Genomic DNA, 16659 nt, shown 5'->3' on the forward strand with positions numbered 1-16659 from the left:
AAACTAAAAATACTGCAATGTGCTGATAAGTTTTATTTAAACAAAATATCTGATCTCATAACTGTATAAATTTTATTCAAACAAATTTAATTATAAATGCTAAATCTGAAACTAACTAACTACAAGAATTCTTTTACATTCTTTCTATCAAATAATTTAAATTTACTTCGGACGTTTCCCGTGAAATATTTAGAGACCAATGCTCTAGTTTTAGATGTCCGCCGACCGGCTTTTTCTATCTAGCAACAGACGGTCCGACGTCTAAAGCACTCCCTCGTAACGAGTAAAATAAAACGCGAATCGAAGCGGAATGCCAGACGAAGAATAGAATTGCGTCCGCGCGACCTCCGACGAAAGTGAAGTGACATTTGCAGCGGAGTAAGATACAGCAGTTTATTTGGCATCACAAATTTCTTCAAAAATCAAGCAAATACAATCTGATATATCTATACATTATAAATCACAAATGATTCGAAAACGTGTTTACACTCGATGGCATTTATGATCAATGAGAGAAAAGGAGACGCACCGACATTAAGCTCGTCCCGGAAACTGGGAATGCGTGAAGTAATGATGGTAGTAAAATTAAAATGGTCGAAAGGTAACATTTTAAAAGTATGCTTTGGACGATACGAGTAACGACACAATTTTCTCAAATTTTGGACTAGAACCGTCGTACGAGTGAGAATATTTTGCAAATTATGGATTATTCTCATTTAACTTTTAATTACATTATATATATTCATGTATTCTAAGTAATAATGCCATCTCAAAACACAGGGAGGTTCCAGTCTGTATATTACAATTAAGATTACTTCAATTTTTACAACTTCTGATGCTTTTTTTAAAAAATTCTTTTGAAGTCAAACACAAAAAAAGAAGGAACTAAGCTGTTTCACTCATCAGAATGCAAAGAGTAAGCAGCGAGATGAAGCACAAATGGAGTACTGAATTTTAAATGCAGTACTTGGTCCTACAATTCTTGCAGGAACGTGATGTGGGGATAGTCTTTCGCTACTTGTTGGTTTCTCGTCTGTTTCTGTTATAGAAATGGATTGCCGGGTTTTGTTCTCGGGACCGTTGCGCCGTTCCTCTCCTAAAAGGAAAATCGTAATGTTTTTTGTGGCCCGGATAAATTTTTCAAAAGAGAAATATTTTCTTACCAAGAATGGATTTGCAGCAATGGTCTGTTGCATCCAGGGACTCGCACTCTGTTCCAGTTTCGCTTCCGGAAAGGTCGGCTGGGCCACGTTCTGGTGGTTGACTAGGCCGGCTCCCCACGGGCCGACGTTTGCACCCGGTGCACCCCAGGCCACGACCGGCTGCCTGACTCCAAAACCATTCTGGGTCCCAAACTGGTTTGCGGGAATGCCATTGGGCGATCCGGCCACGTTGCCCGCGGGAAACGTCGCAAAGTTTACACCCGTTCCGAATCCCGCATATCCCTCTTCCACAGAAGCTCCAAAAGCCACGGTCGGCTGGACCACCATTCCGGGAGCGGGAACGGGAACTGCCGTCTGAAAGGGATTTGCCGTCGTAAATGTCGGAACGGCCTGTTGCTGGGACACCGGCTGCTTGTTCCATCCGAGGGAATCCGTGCCGAACGGATTCGATCCTTTCAAATAAGAATTGAAGCAGTCAAGTTTGAGTAAAAATACATCTCTATTATTTCAATCTAAAATATATAAAATAATAAATATCGGTCACTTATTAATGTGTAAAAATAAACTTTAGACATCAAATATCTTATTGTGTCAATAAATCTGGAACATTCTTGATGCCACCAAGAGTGAAAAGCCAAGCAGGAGTTTAAGTACTAATTGGATCGAGACATAAGATTAATTTTTATACCTTAAACAACCGTTGCTATCGTTACTATTAAATTTGATATTTTCTATATGTTTTCTTTAGCTTAGGTTTCTTAAACTTGTGGATTTGTCTTAAGACATCACACCCAAAATAATTTCATATGTCAGAATGTTCTTTAGTTATAAACAAGACATCCAAGATCAAACCTTTGGATTGAAATATTAATTTATACATTTCTTCATCAGCATATCAAATATTACTTTGTTAGAATCATATAGATGGGCTCTGATTTTGGACATAATTTATTCTTAAAAGTGTAGGAAAGAGTTTCATGTTTGAAGGTAATTTTGTTCACCAAAAAAAGATTTTGTGAGGGTATTTCAAAAAGTAATGCCTTTTTAATTTTAAAATTTTTTAGGTCATGTGTTTATTCAAACTTAGTAGAAACAAACCTATTTTCGTTTGCAAGAATGGTACACATTTATTAAATTAACCTGGCAATTTGCAATGTTGGAAAACAGTTTACAATTGTCTGTTTCTCGAGAGCTGAAACTTTTTTATTAGACCAACTACGTGGTAGTTAGTGCCTTGCACTAGGTTGGGACGGTCAGACATTGCAAAAGTTCCTTTTGTAGTTCTGACTTACAGTCCTACTGTGCAACTGACATTGCAAAACGAACTTTTGCAATATTTGACTATGGGTTGCAATTTTTCCTGCAACCTTTGTGCCAAAGCCAACAGTGGGCTAGTGGATCACTACTCGTCTCATACGCTTGTTTGTTATTGTTTGAACATTTTTCACTGCTGTCTAATGTTAGAATAATTTGAGCAATCTTCAGAATACACATCCAAGATTTTGGAATGGATTTATGATAGTTTTTTTCCTTTAGCCTGGAGAAATTACACTACAGCTCTGTCCTTTTACAGTGGACAATGTGATAAGAAATGTGATTTTTATACTGACCTATCTTACTTGTCCACAAGGTGAGCATACCTGTTTCTCAACAGAGAAAAAAGGAGTGAACCTTATGTTTCTGCTAATGTTTTTTAAATTTGGATTGAAACTGATATAGAAAAAACAATATTTTTCAAATTTCCCTCATATAAAGAAATCCAATTACATAAAATTCTTTAAGTTGGATGAGTGAAAATTGAAAGCAGCATTTTAAAAATATACTTCAGACATGAATGATGACAGAATTTTCACTATAAATGGCAATAGCTTACACGTCTCAAAGCCCGACGAGTTAGTATAATCGTCCAACAATCGCCTAAATATTCAGGCTGTAATATGGCTATGATCAAATAATTAATACAAATAAATTTGGTACTAGAGGTAAGCATTAGGTGCCATCTCTAATAGCAAATTTATTTGTATTATTTATTTGATTATAGCCATATTACAACCCAAATATTTAGGCGATCGTTGGACAATTATATTATGGCAATAGCTTATTGTAAGGCACAAATCTTGAACAAAATCTAAGCCATTTAGAGACCGATCAAAATAATATTACAATAATGCATGATTTGAAATAGTAAACGCATCAAAATCACTCTCATACCTCATTAATACAGTAGTTTAGGTAGCAGATAATTGCCGTAAAGCAAATCGCTGCCTTGTTTGCACTTGCCAGTGCACATAAAAGTTAGAAACATTTACACTAAACCTAAGAAAAGTTAAATAAAAATCCTATTTTTTATTGCAAGGCAAGTGCCTAAAATAATAAACAAGAATATACTGTAGTTTGAGAACTGATAACACAGTGTTTTTAAAAGCTAAAGATCTTAAGGTAAGGAAAATCTCTAACAGCATGATTTTGATCAAACTCTGTGAGGTTATAGTGCAGTGATGGGAAACTTTTGAACTCGGCATGTCAAAATTTTGAAAAATCCTAACTTAACTCTGGTTATTATCCTAACTAAACCTAAGTGTTAGGTTAAATTATCCTAACTTAACCTAACACTTAAAAATATTTATAATTTTTTGATATTTCCAACCATAGTAAAAAAACAAATTAAACAGAAACAAATAAAAATATTAAAAGCATATATTAAATTTATCATCAAAACTAGCATTAGGAAAAGTTAAAATCAGTTTTTAAGCATGTTTTAAAACAGAAAAACAAAAACCAAATTGATGAAGAGTATTGATAAACCCAAAATGCACATATTAGTTTAATAATCTCAATCAACTTTCAAATTAAATAACTGCATTTGATAAGTTCTTTGAGTAGGAAAATTAATATTATTTTATCTACTTTTATAATTTAAGGATTAACATGTCTACATTATAGTAATAAGTATTAAAACTTTATCACAAAAAAGATTATAATAAAAAGCTACTTCTACAGACATTCAATTTTTACTTAGACATAAATAAATTTATTATTTTAAATGAGAAAAACAAAAATTTATTTGAAAAAAAAATATTTGTTTTTATTTGGGTTTGTACTTAATCAAAAACGATAAAACACCATCTTAAAGTGCATTTTTATTCAAATAATATATTTATAAATAATATGTAGCCCAAAAAGTAGTCAATGTGTCAACTGATATTTTTTATGCCAAACTAAAAAAGGGTAGCCAAATCTGGCAACATGCACTGTATATCTGGCGTGGTCATATGGCAGACGTGGTGCCGACCCGACCTGCTAAAATTAATAAAAGTGGCGGCGACGTGGCAAAAATACATCTACATCCAACGATTATAAAATTTTATCTGATTCTGACTAAGATATTTTAGCTCATATTCATTTAAATAATAATCAAGGAAAAAAGTTTTAGGTTTATAGTTGAAAAAGAGAAAATAATATGACAAATATTTGAATTATTCAATTTTTCGATTCTGTCGATGCATGTCACCCAAAATGAGCTTATGTGTCCCCTTCGACACACGTGTCGTAGGTTCGCCATCACGGTTATAGTGTATCACCAACAACTGACAGGTGCCAAGCAGTAAGGCACAATACTCAAAATTAAAGGAGAAAACTGCAAATTACTTGAAACCTTTAGAATCTCTATTACTCACAAATTGGTTGGTGGCTCGGTGGTCAGCCTGCTGGTCTCTCAATCATCAGGTTGGTGTTTCAAATCTCAATGATATCAATGGAACTTTTTTCCCTAATACTATAATTTTCACTATTCTTGGTACTTTTAAATCAGTTTTTCTCTGACAATAAAATAAACTGAGTTTTGAAAAGCTACAAAGCACAATAAAGAGGGTAATAAAGCAATAAAATTCATCTGCTTCAAGTAACAAGTCAATGTCAACAGCAATTAACAAATGCTACCTAACAATATTTATTTAAAAACAAAACAATTTCTTTATTTTCATGTACAGTACATACTATGGCAACAAAATCATTGTTTAACCTAAATGTGTCTATAATTGCATTTTCATTTGATAAACAACAAAGAAAAAGTGACTGATATTTCATGCTAACATCAATAACATAGAAATGTATTCTGTAGAAGAATCACTGCATGACAATATTACAAAATTTACATACTAAGAAAGCATCTTTCAAAATCAAGACTGAATTGCACTGAAGGTTCTTCATCACTTTGAAAAGTTGTGAAGGCGGTATAAAAAACATTATGCGCTCTGATATTTTCTAATGTGACATGATTCTCCTCCAAATTATTTGATGACAGGAAGTGTTTTCATGTATTAATCAAGTTTGTTTTTCCAGTGACATACATAAATCTTATTGTAAAAATCCAAATTTATTCAATGTGCACACTACAGAAATGTTTATTGTTTCACATGCTTCTATGACAATTAGCATCTGCAAAATTATTCTCCCCGAAAGCAAACAGATTGAATAATGTTAATAAAAATGTCTCTTTCATTAACAAAACTGGCCTTGGATAATGATAATTTTGTTTAACCTGTCCCGTGTTGTTCCCGAATATTTTCGTGTTGACCTCATTTGACCTGCTCCGTCAACCCCATTTTTTTGATACTAGATGTAGCTATGCATCATAATTTTAAATCAAAACAAACCTTCAAAATATGATTTTTGGTTTTTATTTTTATTAATATATCTATTTTGTTTGTGAAAAATAAAAAAATAATTTCAGACAATAAAATAGCCACGATTGCTTTAAAAAAAAAAAAAAATGTATAATTTTCATTAGGCTTAACATCGACAAAATTCAAAATGGCGTCACAGGCAATGGAGAAGAATTTCAACATCAGATAGGTTACATCTAATCTTCTCTAATAAATTATAAATAAATGTTAGTATGAATTCTATATGTATGTGAATAATTTTTAATTTATCCTTTGTTTTTTTATACAGAAATTTAAAAATACTAAGTTAAATTGATACAACCAAGATTGAAAACACCAACCTCACAATTATGAAACCGGCACAGCCCTACTGAGCCACCGACCATTCTATAAATCAGGGATGGGCAACCTTTATCTATGTAAGGGCCACATTTCAAAACTTTTAAACTAACGCAGGCCACATACAAGAGAAAAGAAAGGGAAAATATATCGGTAAATCACAATTATTAATTCACATATTGCTTTGGTATACTTAATTTAGCTTCTGAAACTGATGTAAATGTAACATACTGGAAATATTTGGTTAAATATTAGTCACTGCTAGTTTTAAAATAGTTTTGATGTGTCCGTTGGCTGGTTTCTTGTTTTAATTTTTATTAAATTCATTGCGGTAAAACTATTCCACTACATAAGTTGTAGAAAATAACGTTGAAATTTTTGCTGCATACTTCATCGAGCTTGGAAATTGATGTATTTATTCGACGCAGGCCGCAAAAAATATTACTGCAGACCGCTTATGGCCCGAGAGCTGTGGGTTGCCCATCCCTTCTATAAACAATGAATATTTTAAATGTTTTAAGTGATTTGCAAATTTCTCCTTTAATTTTGAGTATTGTGCCTTACTGCTTGGCAAATGTCAATTGTTAGAGATGTACTACAACCTCACCAAGTTTGATCAAAATCAATGACCTCAATATTACGCTGTCCCCTTATAAGAAAATTGAATAGCCATAGTTAAATTTGGCATATTAACAAAGATGTAGCTACTTCAAGCTGCAAGGCTGAACACATTTTCTTTCTTGTACTGTACATTAAGATATGATAAATGGGTAAAATCTCTTGAATATTTATTATTCATATAAAAGTAAAAGTATATTGGAATCAATAATGAAAATTTGAAATTGGCACATGCTTTTTTCTTTAGAAAATTTTATGCCATAAATATTGAATTTCTACAGTTAAGGATAATGTAATTTTAATTCCAGTTATAACCTAAAACCTAAGACTAAAACCTAAAACAAAATGTGAATAACTACTAACCTATTTCACCTGCATAATTACCTGTCCCCTCATTCTTGAGCGTCACAGTGTTCCCAAAGAGATAGTTGTCGCTGGCAGACCAATTGGAGGTACCCTCGTGGGCGTCTGGTGGAACAGGTTGTCCAGGTCTGCCAGAGCCGCATATCTGTCGGCAGGAGGAGGCTGAACCGGACGCGAGGTAGGCTGTGAATTCAACTGGGACTCATTCTTGGGACGTCCACCAGGGGGGAGGAGGCTGGCCGCTGGGACATCCGTCCGTCCGCCACCGGAGGGGGCGGGGCGAACCGTGGCACCGGAGGTAACTGGAAAAGACGGCCACTGAGACGGCGTTGACTTCTCAGAAAGCTTGTTAGACGAAGGCGAGAAAGGATTCGTCGGAGAGAAAGTGGGCAAACTGAGGGGTCTAGGCATCGCCGTGCTGCTGGCAATGCTGCCATTGTCGGGAAGTTTGGACTGGGGAGGACGGGGGACGTTGGGTTGTCTGTGAGAGGAAGAGGAGGAAGGCGGAAGGGAAGACGTGGAACGAAGAGGATCCAGATCGTCATCAAAAGACGTCCATCCGGCCGGAGGCGTACAGGCCTTCCGTTGATGAAAGGTACTCTGAGTAGTGACAGTAGTGGTAGCAGTAGTAGTAGTGGTAGTAGTCAAGGCTAGAGAGAAATATAAGAGAAAGACAGCAGTGAAAAGAAATAGGACACAAAAGAAAATACTGCAAAGTCATAGAAAAAGTGATGTGCAGTGTTTAATTTTCAAAAAAATCTTACCTGGGGTGTTGAAAGCACTTTCAAAATTGGCAAAATTTCCATTTGCACTAGTTGCTTCTGCTGTTAAAAGATAATATTTAGTACAGATTAATTAAACTTATACAATTTATTTTAAATTATAATAAAATGAATATCAGAGATCAGAGAAAATGATTGAGTGGAGAATAATCCTTTTTGGTTGTTTCAATTTCATCCTACCAGGATTGCAAGCATAGAACAGCTTTAAATAAAACTTTACAATAACTTCAATTAATTAATTAACTTTCTTCTGTTAATGAGATTGTGTTGTTATATATTTGTAACTGTAGTTTTCTAAGTAATTTTGTTAAATAATTTGCAAACTATTAAGTGTCTTTTATGACAGCAAAAATTTGGTTATTCTTCTGAAAAATTGTTTTCATATATTTTAAGTATATAGCACTTGCACACAGCATTGCTTTATTGTTAATTGTTATTGTTTCAAAGTCAATAACAACTATTCAGATCAGATGAAGTTTAAACATTTTGGAATATTTTCTGTTAGGTCAATATTATGCATTATCATCTGACAGTTAATTACTAACAATATAGAGATTATCTAAATATGCTATAGTTACAAACATAAAATGACGGAAGAAGTTGTAAATGAAAATTTAACACAGACAATCTTACCTGACGACTTTGTGTTATTAAAAACATTTTCGTCGAAACTATTGAATTCGAAATGACCCTTGGATTGTGTCTTTGTGTTTGTCAGAGATGCCTGGTGAGCCGTGGACGACGTGATGGCCGGCGGCCACGACGAATTTGTGTTACCCTGTTGGAGAGGGAGATGAATGAGTCAAAGCTGTAGATTTGCAACGTGTTCAGAAAATGTGACTGTAGCTTACCTGACCATGCTGGACGACTAGAGAAGCAACATTGTTGCCCAGGAGAGAGGAGAGAGGCTGTGTCTCCGGGACAAGACTGCTCTGAGAAGAGCTGGATGGCACAGAATTCTGCCTCTGCTGTTGGTCCTGATGCATCTTTTTCGTGGCTATGTCTGGATCCACATACCACCGTTTTCTCTCGTACTTTTGTATCATAAAATCTCTGATTCTCTGTTCATCACGGGACTCTGGTTCTAACACTCTGGAATCATAGAGCCCCATCCACACGTACTGACAATACTTTAAGAAGGAAAAATTAATATATTACAATACACAATATGGAATATTGAAATTAATTAAAAAAGAAATAGATTTTTGTTTATGTTAAAAACTTAAATATCCATTTTTACAATTGAATAAATACAAAATATGTAAAGCAGTAAGAAATTCGCATTTAATATCTCATTTAGAAATGGTATCAAACAGTGTTTATAATTTATTTTTTGTTATTACATCAAATTATCAGAATGTCAATTAAGATTAGATTATTATTGCTCCATTATCATTACTTATTTTATCTCTTATCTCAGAAGTAAATTAGCTTATTAGTTAACAAATTCCAGACTTTGAACAGCAGATGAAATCTGCATTGCTGTGACATGATTTTATGAAGTAGAATCTGAGAAAGGCAATCATCACAAACAAAAGATAACTTTCTTGTGCCATGGTTCAATTGATAAAAGTCAAACAGACAGAAACTTACCTCGTTTCCCCTACTTTTTATAAATTCTATTTCTTCCATACTGAAGGTGGCCATGGTAATGGATTTGACTCGATGCGGTGGATTCAAACCTCGCCTGCAACAAAATTTTAATTAGAAAATAGGAAACATCTCAAAATCTCACAGCCACTGTTATGAATTTTTGATTCGTAACATTAATTGATTCACTTGATAATACATTTGTAATTTCTTTAATTTTATTGTTTTAATTATAGTTTGTATAAATGGAAAATTAATATTCTTGTCAAATGTAGACTAAAGTTATCAAAAAAATAATAATCATCATCTGTTCATGAGCAAAAAAAGTGGAATTTTCTATAACAAAAGACTGGAATGTTATAAAAATTCAAGAGATTTTTTTTTATGTATGAGTCAGTTTCCTGTAGAGTCATACAAAGTGAATTGTACATTGAGAAGCCGTCAAGGAATATTTCAGAAATTACCTTATCTTTCACAGCAAATATTGAATTATTATAACAAGCAAGCAAGCCTATGCAAGGGAATTTTAAAGGAATGGAAAGACATTTCTTAAAAGATTTTTTACTGTCAGTTTCCTTAATTGGCTGTATTTTATTTTTGTGTTTGTTTAATTGTTATTTTTTTTATTTATTGTTTTAATTTCTCTCACATGGAGGATTAAACCTTCAAATCCACATGCATAGCCTTAATAACAAGGATCCTGGGAGTCTGAATCCTTGTATTAAATTTATTATACATAGAAATTGATATACAGAAGTTGATTTTATTAATTCTTAATGTTCAAATGTTACCATTAAAATTTACAAGCACAGAAGTACACTATAACGATAGATTTATTGTTGATCAAAGATGGAATTAGGACATGTACTTCAATATTCTAATTTTCTTGGATACAAGACTGTGGTTATTTAGTAGAAATTTCATGGATTAACCAAAACAAATAAGTGTACAATATAACCTGTAGAGTCAAACCTCAATATAGTACCATCAATTCAATATGTCTGAAATTGGAATTGAATCATATGTGATGCTAAACTGAGGAAACTTATACAATAAAAATAATTTAAATTAATGAGAGTTATGCACAAGTTTTGGATTTGAGTGTTCTAAAGTCATGTGATTTTGTAATAACTATATCCTTTGCAATATAGAATCCTATACTACATAAATCAATAATGATGAAAGATACTAATTATAGTTACAAGGAAGATCTGTTCATAAGCATTGATTGAGTGCTATATGAGGGTGATGACATATCAGAATTAAAAATTTAATAATTGCAAATGTAATTTGACAAATACTTTTTAACATTTACAGTTACTTTATCTAGCTCTATGGGTTTGTATATAACTCAGTAATTACAAATTGCTTGTGTGTTCATGCATTTAACTTGTGTTTTAAATGAAACTGAGTCAAATACTGAACTTCTCCAATTAACTTTCATTGATTAAACTAGACAGGATGTATGATCTATCTAGTTTAACCTTCACCGGCAAATAATTTATAGCAAAAAGTATGTGAACTGTAGTCTTTGCTACTTGTTTACCTACACAATTTGAATAGTTGCAGTATGGACAAACAAATTGATACAGCAGATACAGTTGATAGGAAAATTGCAAGCAAATAGATTAAACTGTATTTGGATATCTTCATAATGTCTAATAATAAAACTTGCTATTGCATCTAGCAACTACCAGTGACATAATTTAAATTCATGTGTGTGTAGCAAGACAAAATGATATATCAAATTGGAATCATCCATTCAAATTACAAAAGATGGAATTTCCCAATGACAGATATAACCTTGTATCTGACATGTTGGGAACAATACTGTAAGACATTGTAATTTTCTAGAAGTAATCCTATATCACATTCTGTTAGCAATGAATCAAGAAGAAGACAGAGTGTCTACTGGACTTTCTCGTCTAGTTTAGTGTTGTAACACTTTAGCATCCTATCTGCCTTGGACCTTCATAGTTCATACTTTTGTTAATTGTACTGTTGAGGAAACTGCAGATTTAGTAACAGATTTTTGAGAGAATGTAATCCTAGAAGGCTGAGATGGATAGAAAAATTTTAGGCCAGTGTAGATGGCTCATTTCGTAATCCACAAAGAAGAAATTTAGAAAATTAACTCAAAATTTTATAAGACAAAACAGGAATAAAATATGAAATAACCTTCAATGATATTTATATAAATACACAATTAACTATTCACACATTTTTGATTGATGTATTTGAATTATAGCTGACTCATAATGTAAAAAAGACTTCAGTGCGTCATTGCAATAAAAACATTCATCTAAAATGTATGCGGATAACAGTGGGATATACAGAAAATCTTTTTCAAATTACTTATTTGAAAGTTGATTAAATAAAATTTACAGCTTCCTAATTTACAAGTATGATAACTTAATTCTATCGTCAATAGGCAAACTTTAGCATAATCAACAATTAATTGGATCTCTAGACTCCAAGGGAGTTTCACGACTGCCCGAATCGACGTCCGGCACCTTTGGATAATTTACTTTACTGTTATTTAAACTCTATCTTCTTCAATTTAAATGTAACTCGGATCGTCAAGTATCTTTTTAAACACAATTTCCTTAGAGGAAACTTTATAAACAATATAAAAAAAAAAATCAAATGTTTAAAGTTGGTTCCTTGCCAAGCAAGCCTAAATTACTTTGGAAACTTTTTTTAAATAATATATTTATACTTTCATGAAGTAGTTAACTGTATGCAAATCTTAATTAAACAATAAGTCTCTCATTTTGTAGATGCATTTTTAATCATTGTGTTATCTCTTAAGCATTAATTTTATGTTAAAAAATGATATAAACTGAGTATAAATATCAGTTTTAAAGAGAAATATTTCCAAATATATAACTAAAAAAATAATAATAAGCTTGTCAATAGATATAAAGCTTCAATAATATCTAATCTGTGAATTCCATAATGATAACTGATTTTGAAACTGTGCAGCAGGAGATACAATTAATATTTATCTCGTTAAGAAACGAGCGTGAAAAATGTTTCCCCAGATTAAAACTTCCCTCTTCCTCCCGATCACAATACGACAGGAACTTAAACATTTAAATTTAACAATCCTCTAACAAAATAATCTGACATTCTTGATAAATAAATGTGTGTTTGTTTTTTTTTTTATCTTCCTGTTCTAATAAGGAAAAATGCTATTATCCTTTACAGCTTAAAATTTTAAAATATACAATACAAAAATATTGTTAAAAAAATGTTATATGGCAATTATTAAATTCCACTTATACCTAGAGACAAAGCTAAGTTTGCATACTGTACTGAAGATGAATGTAAAAACCCATTTGGTCAAATACGATGAGTCATACCTACAAATTTGCATATATAAATATTCATAATAGGTAACTTAAGTCTTACAAAAGAGCACTCCGACCATTTACGAGCACTGTTTAATACAATTAAAACTTATAAAACTAATTCTAATTGGTCAGAATCTACAAAATATTACTCAGATAACAACTAAGTATCGAAGTTAACTTTCAAATTGCATAAATTTATCATTTTCTAAGTGTAATTTTGTGTAAATTTACATTGTCTTTGAAAAATCCGAGAGCAGAGGAAGATACGGAAAATAAGCAAGGTCGGCCCAATGTAAACAACTAATTAAAGCTTATGATAAACACTGCCCGTTATTGTTTTTTATGCAACTGATAAAAATCACTTAGATAAATATTTAATTTAAAAAAAAGGATAAAATTAAATCTTTGTAATTATTTTTATAAATTATTCTAATTAATTAGTTTTAAGTTTAAATTTATGTTATGAATTGCATTATTGGAATGTTATTTTTAAATTATTTATGAATTTTTCTCGTAAATAATGCTTTGTAAATATTTATTAAACTTCACGAGAAAATTGCAAAGTTTTAAAAATCACAAGCGAAAGTGTCAAGTTTGTAGGTTAAATGCTTTCACATCTCATAATCAACAATTTATATTGAACTACTACTACTACTTTTCCTACACGTTCTCTAATCTTTAATTAAAAATGCTCAGAAATTGCAGTTTAATATCAAAATTATGCATTTAGATTCTATATATATTAAACAACAGACTCTAATTTAACACTATTTATATTATTTGAGGGAAGGAAGGGGATACGAACAACACAGCCATGCATAAAACATCTGAGATTCCGAACATAAATCAAAAAGAGCACATTACTGAAAGAATAAGATATGCAAATAAATATTTTATCTGTAAATTTTCAAAGTTCTTGAGAGCAAACAACCATAAAATGCATTTATGGCTCCAACTGTCGACCCGTTTAAAAAGACCATCCAAGCCATAAAATATTCTAAGAATTAACATCTTCATTATCAAATATCTGATTAATTATATACTAAGTTATAGATGCAAATTTAATATAGTCTCTCTCATTAGAAGAAAGAATATGGATGTGAGAGATGCATCAAATGTTCAAACCTCACCAAAGATGGTATATTTCTACACAATTTCAAATGTTACACAAACTTGAAACTTTCTCTAAGTATTTTGTACGAACGTGCAAATCTTCATACAATACATTTATGGTGACGGTCGACCCCATTTAAACAGACTGTCAGAGTTATTAAAATCTCTAGAAATACATTCAAAATTAATTTATCATCAGAAATACTATACACTATTTATTAAACGTTATTCAAATTTAACATAACATATCTTATTAGAGCAAAGAACTTGAATATGAGGCATAAACACTCAAATCTCTCACACACGTCATATTATTATATGTATTTTCAAATTTAAACTCAAAATAACTTTCTTTTTTCAAGCAAATACTTTGTAGACACAGAGATAAGTAAACCCCTATAAAATACATTTATAGCCGTTTGACAGTCTATCTCATTTAATCGGACCGTCCAAGCCAATAAAATCTCTAGGAACGTATCCAAAATTAACATCCCATCATCCAAAATCCGATCAATTACACACTAAATTACACACTCAGACTTAATACCACGCATCTTATTTCGGGGAAGGATGCAGAGTAGTACGACAGGCAATAAACATCCAAAACACATCAAAAGCTCCAAACTAATATTTTCATATTAAAACTGAAAACAACAAAGTATTTGCTTGTTCTCTCTGAAAAAAAAAATAATTTGTATGCAAAACACCCTCCATAAAATATATTCTTGGCCATTTTACGGTCAATCTCATTTAACCGCACGTCCAAGAGAATAATATCTCTAAGCAGGAATTCAGAATAAACATACTATCATTAGAAATCCGATCGAATACATACTATATTATACACTCGAATTCTATTCCATGCATCCAATTGCAGGGAAGGATGCGGACGAAGTAACACGACCGGCAATAAACAGCCAAACTAAACTAATACACATATTTTCAAATTTAAACTCAAAATAACTTTCTTTTCAAAAAACAAGCAAATACCTCGCATACACAGAGACAAACTGCCACAAAGTATTCGTCTTTGGCCATTCGACGGTCGATTTCATTTAACCAGACGTCGGACCCAATAAAATCTCTAGGAACGTATTTTGAATATGTTCCTAGAGATTTTATTGGGTCCGAAGTCCAAAGTCGTCCAACCAATTACATATTAGACACAAATTTAATGCCAGGCGTCTTATGGCGGGAAAGGACGAGAAGGCGAGTAATACGACAGGCAATAAACATCCAAAAACCACCACAAATTCCAAACTTTACATATTTTCAATTTTAAACTCAAAAAAACATTTCTACGGAGAAGAACGAGTAAACGTTTCGTACACCCAGCAGCAAACGGACAAACTTCCAAGCAATCGAATTCTCCCGGAACAAATGCCTCTACCATCAAAATTTGTGAAGAGTTATGTATGTGATGTGTTATATAATGTAAATCTGTGACCCACATAACACTCAGAACATTTGAAATTTTGTAATGTTCCAAGTGTTGAATGCTCCAAATTCCATTGTATCAGATGACAAACACACGAAGATAATTAGAAAAAATGTCATTTAACCGAGAGATGTGGGCAATTTGTGGGCATTTGTAACTCTTTCACTTCCAATTATGGGCAATTACGTAGATGCTTAGGAAAAATTCAATATTTGTGGCTGTAAATAACATTTTTTCGGTAATTAAACGGTGTAGAAACACAATATAATGATTTGTTACGTGTTAAGAGGTGGAGTTTGTTAGTAATCGTCATTAAAAATGAAAAAAAAGAGGTGAGAAGACGTCAAACCTCTTCGCCTACTCACAAGATTCCGCCGCATGACGTACACACGAACGATCCTATTGTGACGTTTACGTAAGTGGGTCCTCTCTGTCGGCAATCGAAGCATTGCTTGTTAGCTGGCAACGACGCTAATTCTCTTAAAGTCTTTAAATTTTTCTCCTCTTGCGTTCGCCTTCTCGCCGCCATCTTTACCGGAAGTAAACTCTAGTGACGTAACGGTCGGTATCCGGGCATGCTCCGTTCCGCCACCTAACTTCGTCCTCCATCTGTCGGTGCGTGGAATAACCGGATGTCGTCTGTTTTCGTACTTTTTAATTACGGAACCATTTAAATCGAGAGTACATTTCGGCGATAAATGCGCATTTGGTAATTTTTTATTCGTAAAATAAATAATTTAGTTTAATTTGCAAGATTTTGGAGATGGAAATTAATATTCGTGTTTTTTTGCCAGATCGTGTACGTTTAAAAATAAGTGTTGCCAGATTTTGCGCTTTTTAGTGTTTTCCATTAGATTAGATTGAATTGCTATAATAGAGTAATGCGACACAATCTATCTGCAATTGGGGTGTCTTCGAGAGGACTGTCTATAGGAAAATGGTCGGTATTTAGTAATTGAACAGTGAAGAAAACTCTAAAAACTTCACGCAACCAGGAGCAAATCCATGACTCCATATTGGATTTAATAAAAAAAAAAAGACGCTTTTAGGCGGAAAGAGTCCAAACTACTTACATATTAATTTTTTTTATAGTACTAAAAATATAAATCAAAATATTTTCTGAAACTCAACTGAAAAAACTAAATCTAAGATCACAATAATTTTATTATCTTCAGTTTTATTGTAATCACATCTAGACACATATGATGCAGTATTACTTGGTTTTGGACACAG

The 16659-nt window shown here is 32.5% G+C and overlaps 2 protein-coding genes across 5 annotated transcripts in view; both read right to left on the reverse strand.

The window, feature by feature from the left end:
* Nucleotides 1–16659, reverse strand: part of LOC136985238 (platelet glycoprotein V-like) — a 150218-nt gene that overhangs the window by 82068 nt on the left and 51491 nt on the right. The gene's annotated exons all lie outside the window — the stretch shown is intronic.
* drongo (Arf GTPase activating protein drongo) lies at nt 380–16042 on the reverse strand. Of its 4 annotated transcripts, none has more exons than XM_067282458.1 (8): nt 15792–16042; nt 9523–9616; nt 8781–9059; nt 8563–8707; nt 7912–7971; nt 7169–7797; nt 1164–1615; nt 380–1096 (listed from the first exon to the last, which is right to left on the reverse strand). In XM_067282458.1, exons 1-6 carry the CDS (start codon nt 15953–15955, stop codon nt 7190–7192), a joined length of 1350 nt encoding a protein of 449 aa, XP_067138559.1. In that variant the 5' UTR covers nt 15956–16042; the 3' UTR covers nt 380–1096; nt 1164–1615; nt 7169–7189. The 4 variants fall into 4 exon arrangements, with proteins under 4 accessions (XP_067138559.1, XP_067138554.1, XP_067138549.1 ...); XM_067282453.1 differs by having other exon boundaries at nt 7157–7797; XM_067282448.1 differs by having other exon boundaries at nt 7148–7797; nt 15792–16041.

The sequence above is a fragment of the Centruroides vittatus genome, unplaced genomic scaffold, assembly GCF_030686945.1.
Source record: "Centruroides vittatus isolate TY-2023 unplaced genomic scaffold, ASM3068694v2 contig_1207, whole genome shotgun sequence".
In the NCBI taxonomy this organism is placed as follows: Eukaryota; Metazoa; Arthropoda; class Arachnida; order Scorpiones; family Buthidae; genus Centruroides; species Centruroides vittatus.

What these genes read in the sequence shown, in the direction of transcription:
- drongo (XM_067282458.1), bottom strand. Translation starts at nt 15,955, where the DNA reads ATGGCGGCGAGAAGGCGAACGCAAGAGGAGAAAAATTTAAAGACTTTA. An exon ending in ACGTCATGCGGCGGAATCTT is followed by an intron (nt 9,617 to 15,791) that starts GTGAGTAGGCGA and finishes ATTTTGTTGCAG; the next exon opens with GCGAGGTTTGAATCCACCGC. An exon ending in TAAAAAGTAGGGGAAACGAG is followed by an intron (nt 9,060 to 9,522) that starts GTAAGTTTCTGT and finishes TCCTTCTTAAAG; the next exon opens with TATTGTCAGTACGTGTGGAT.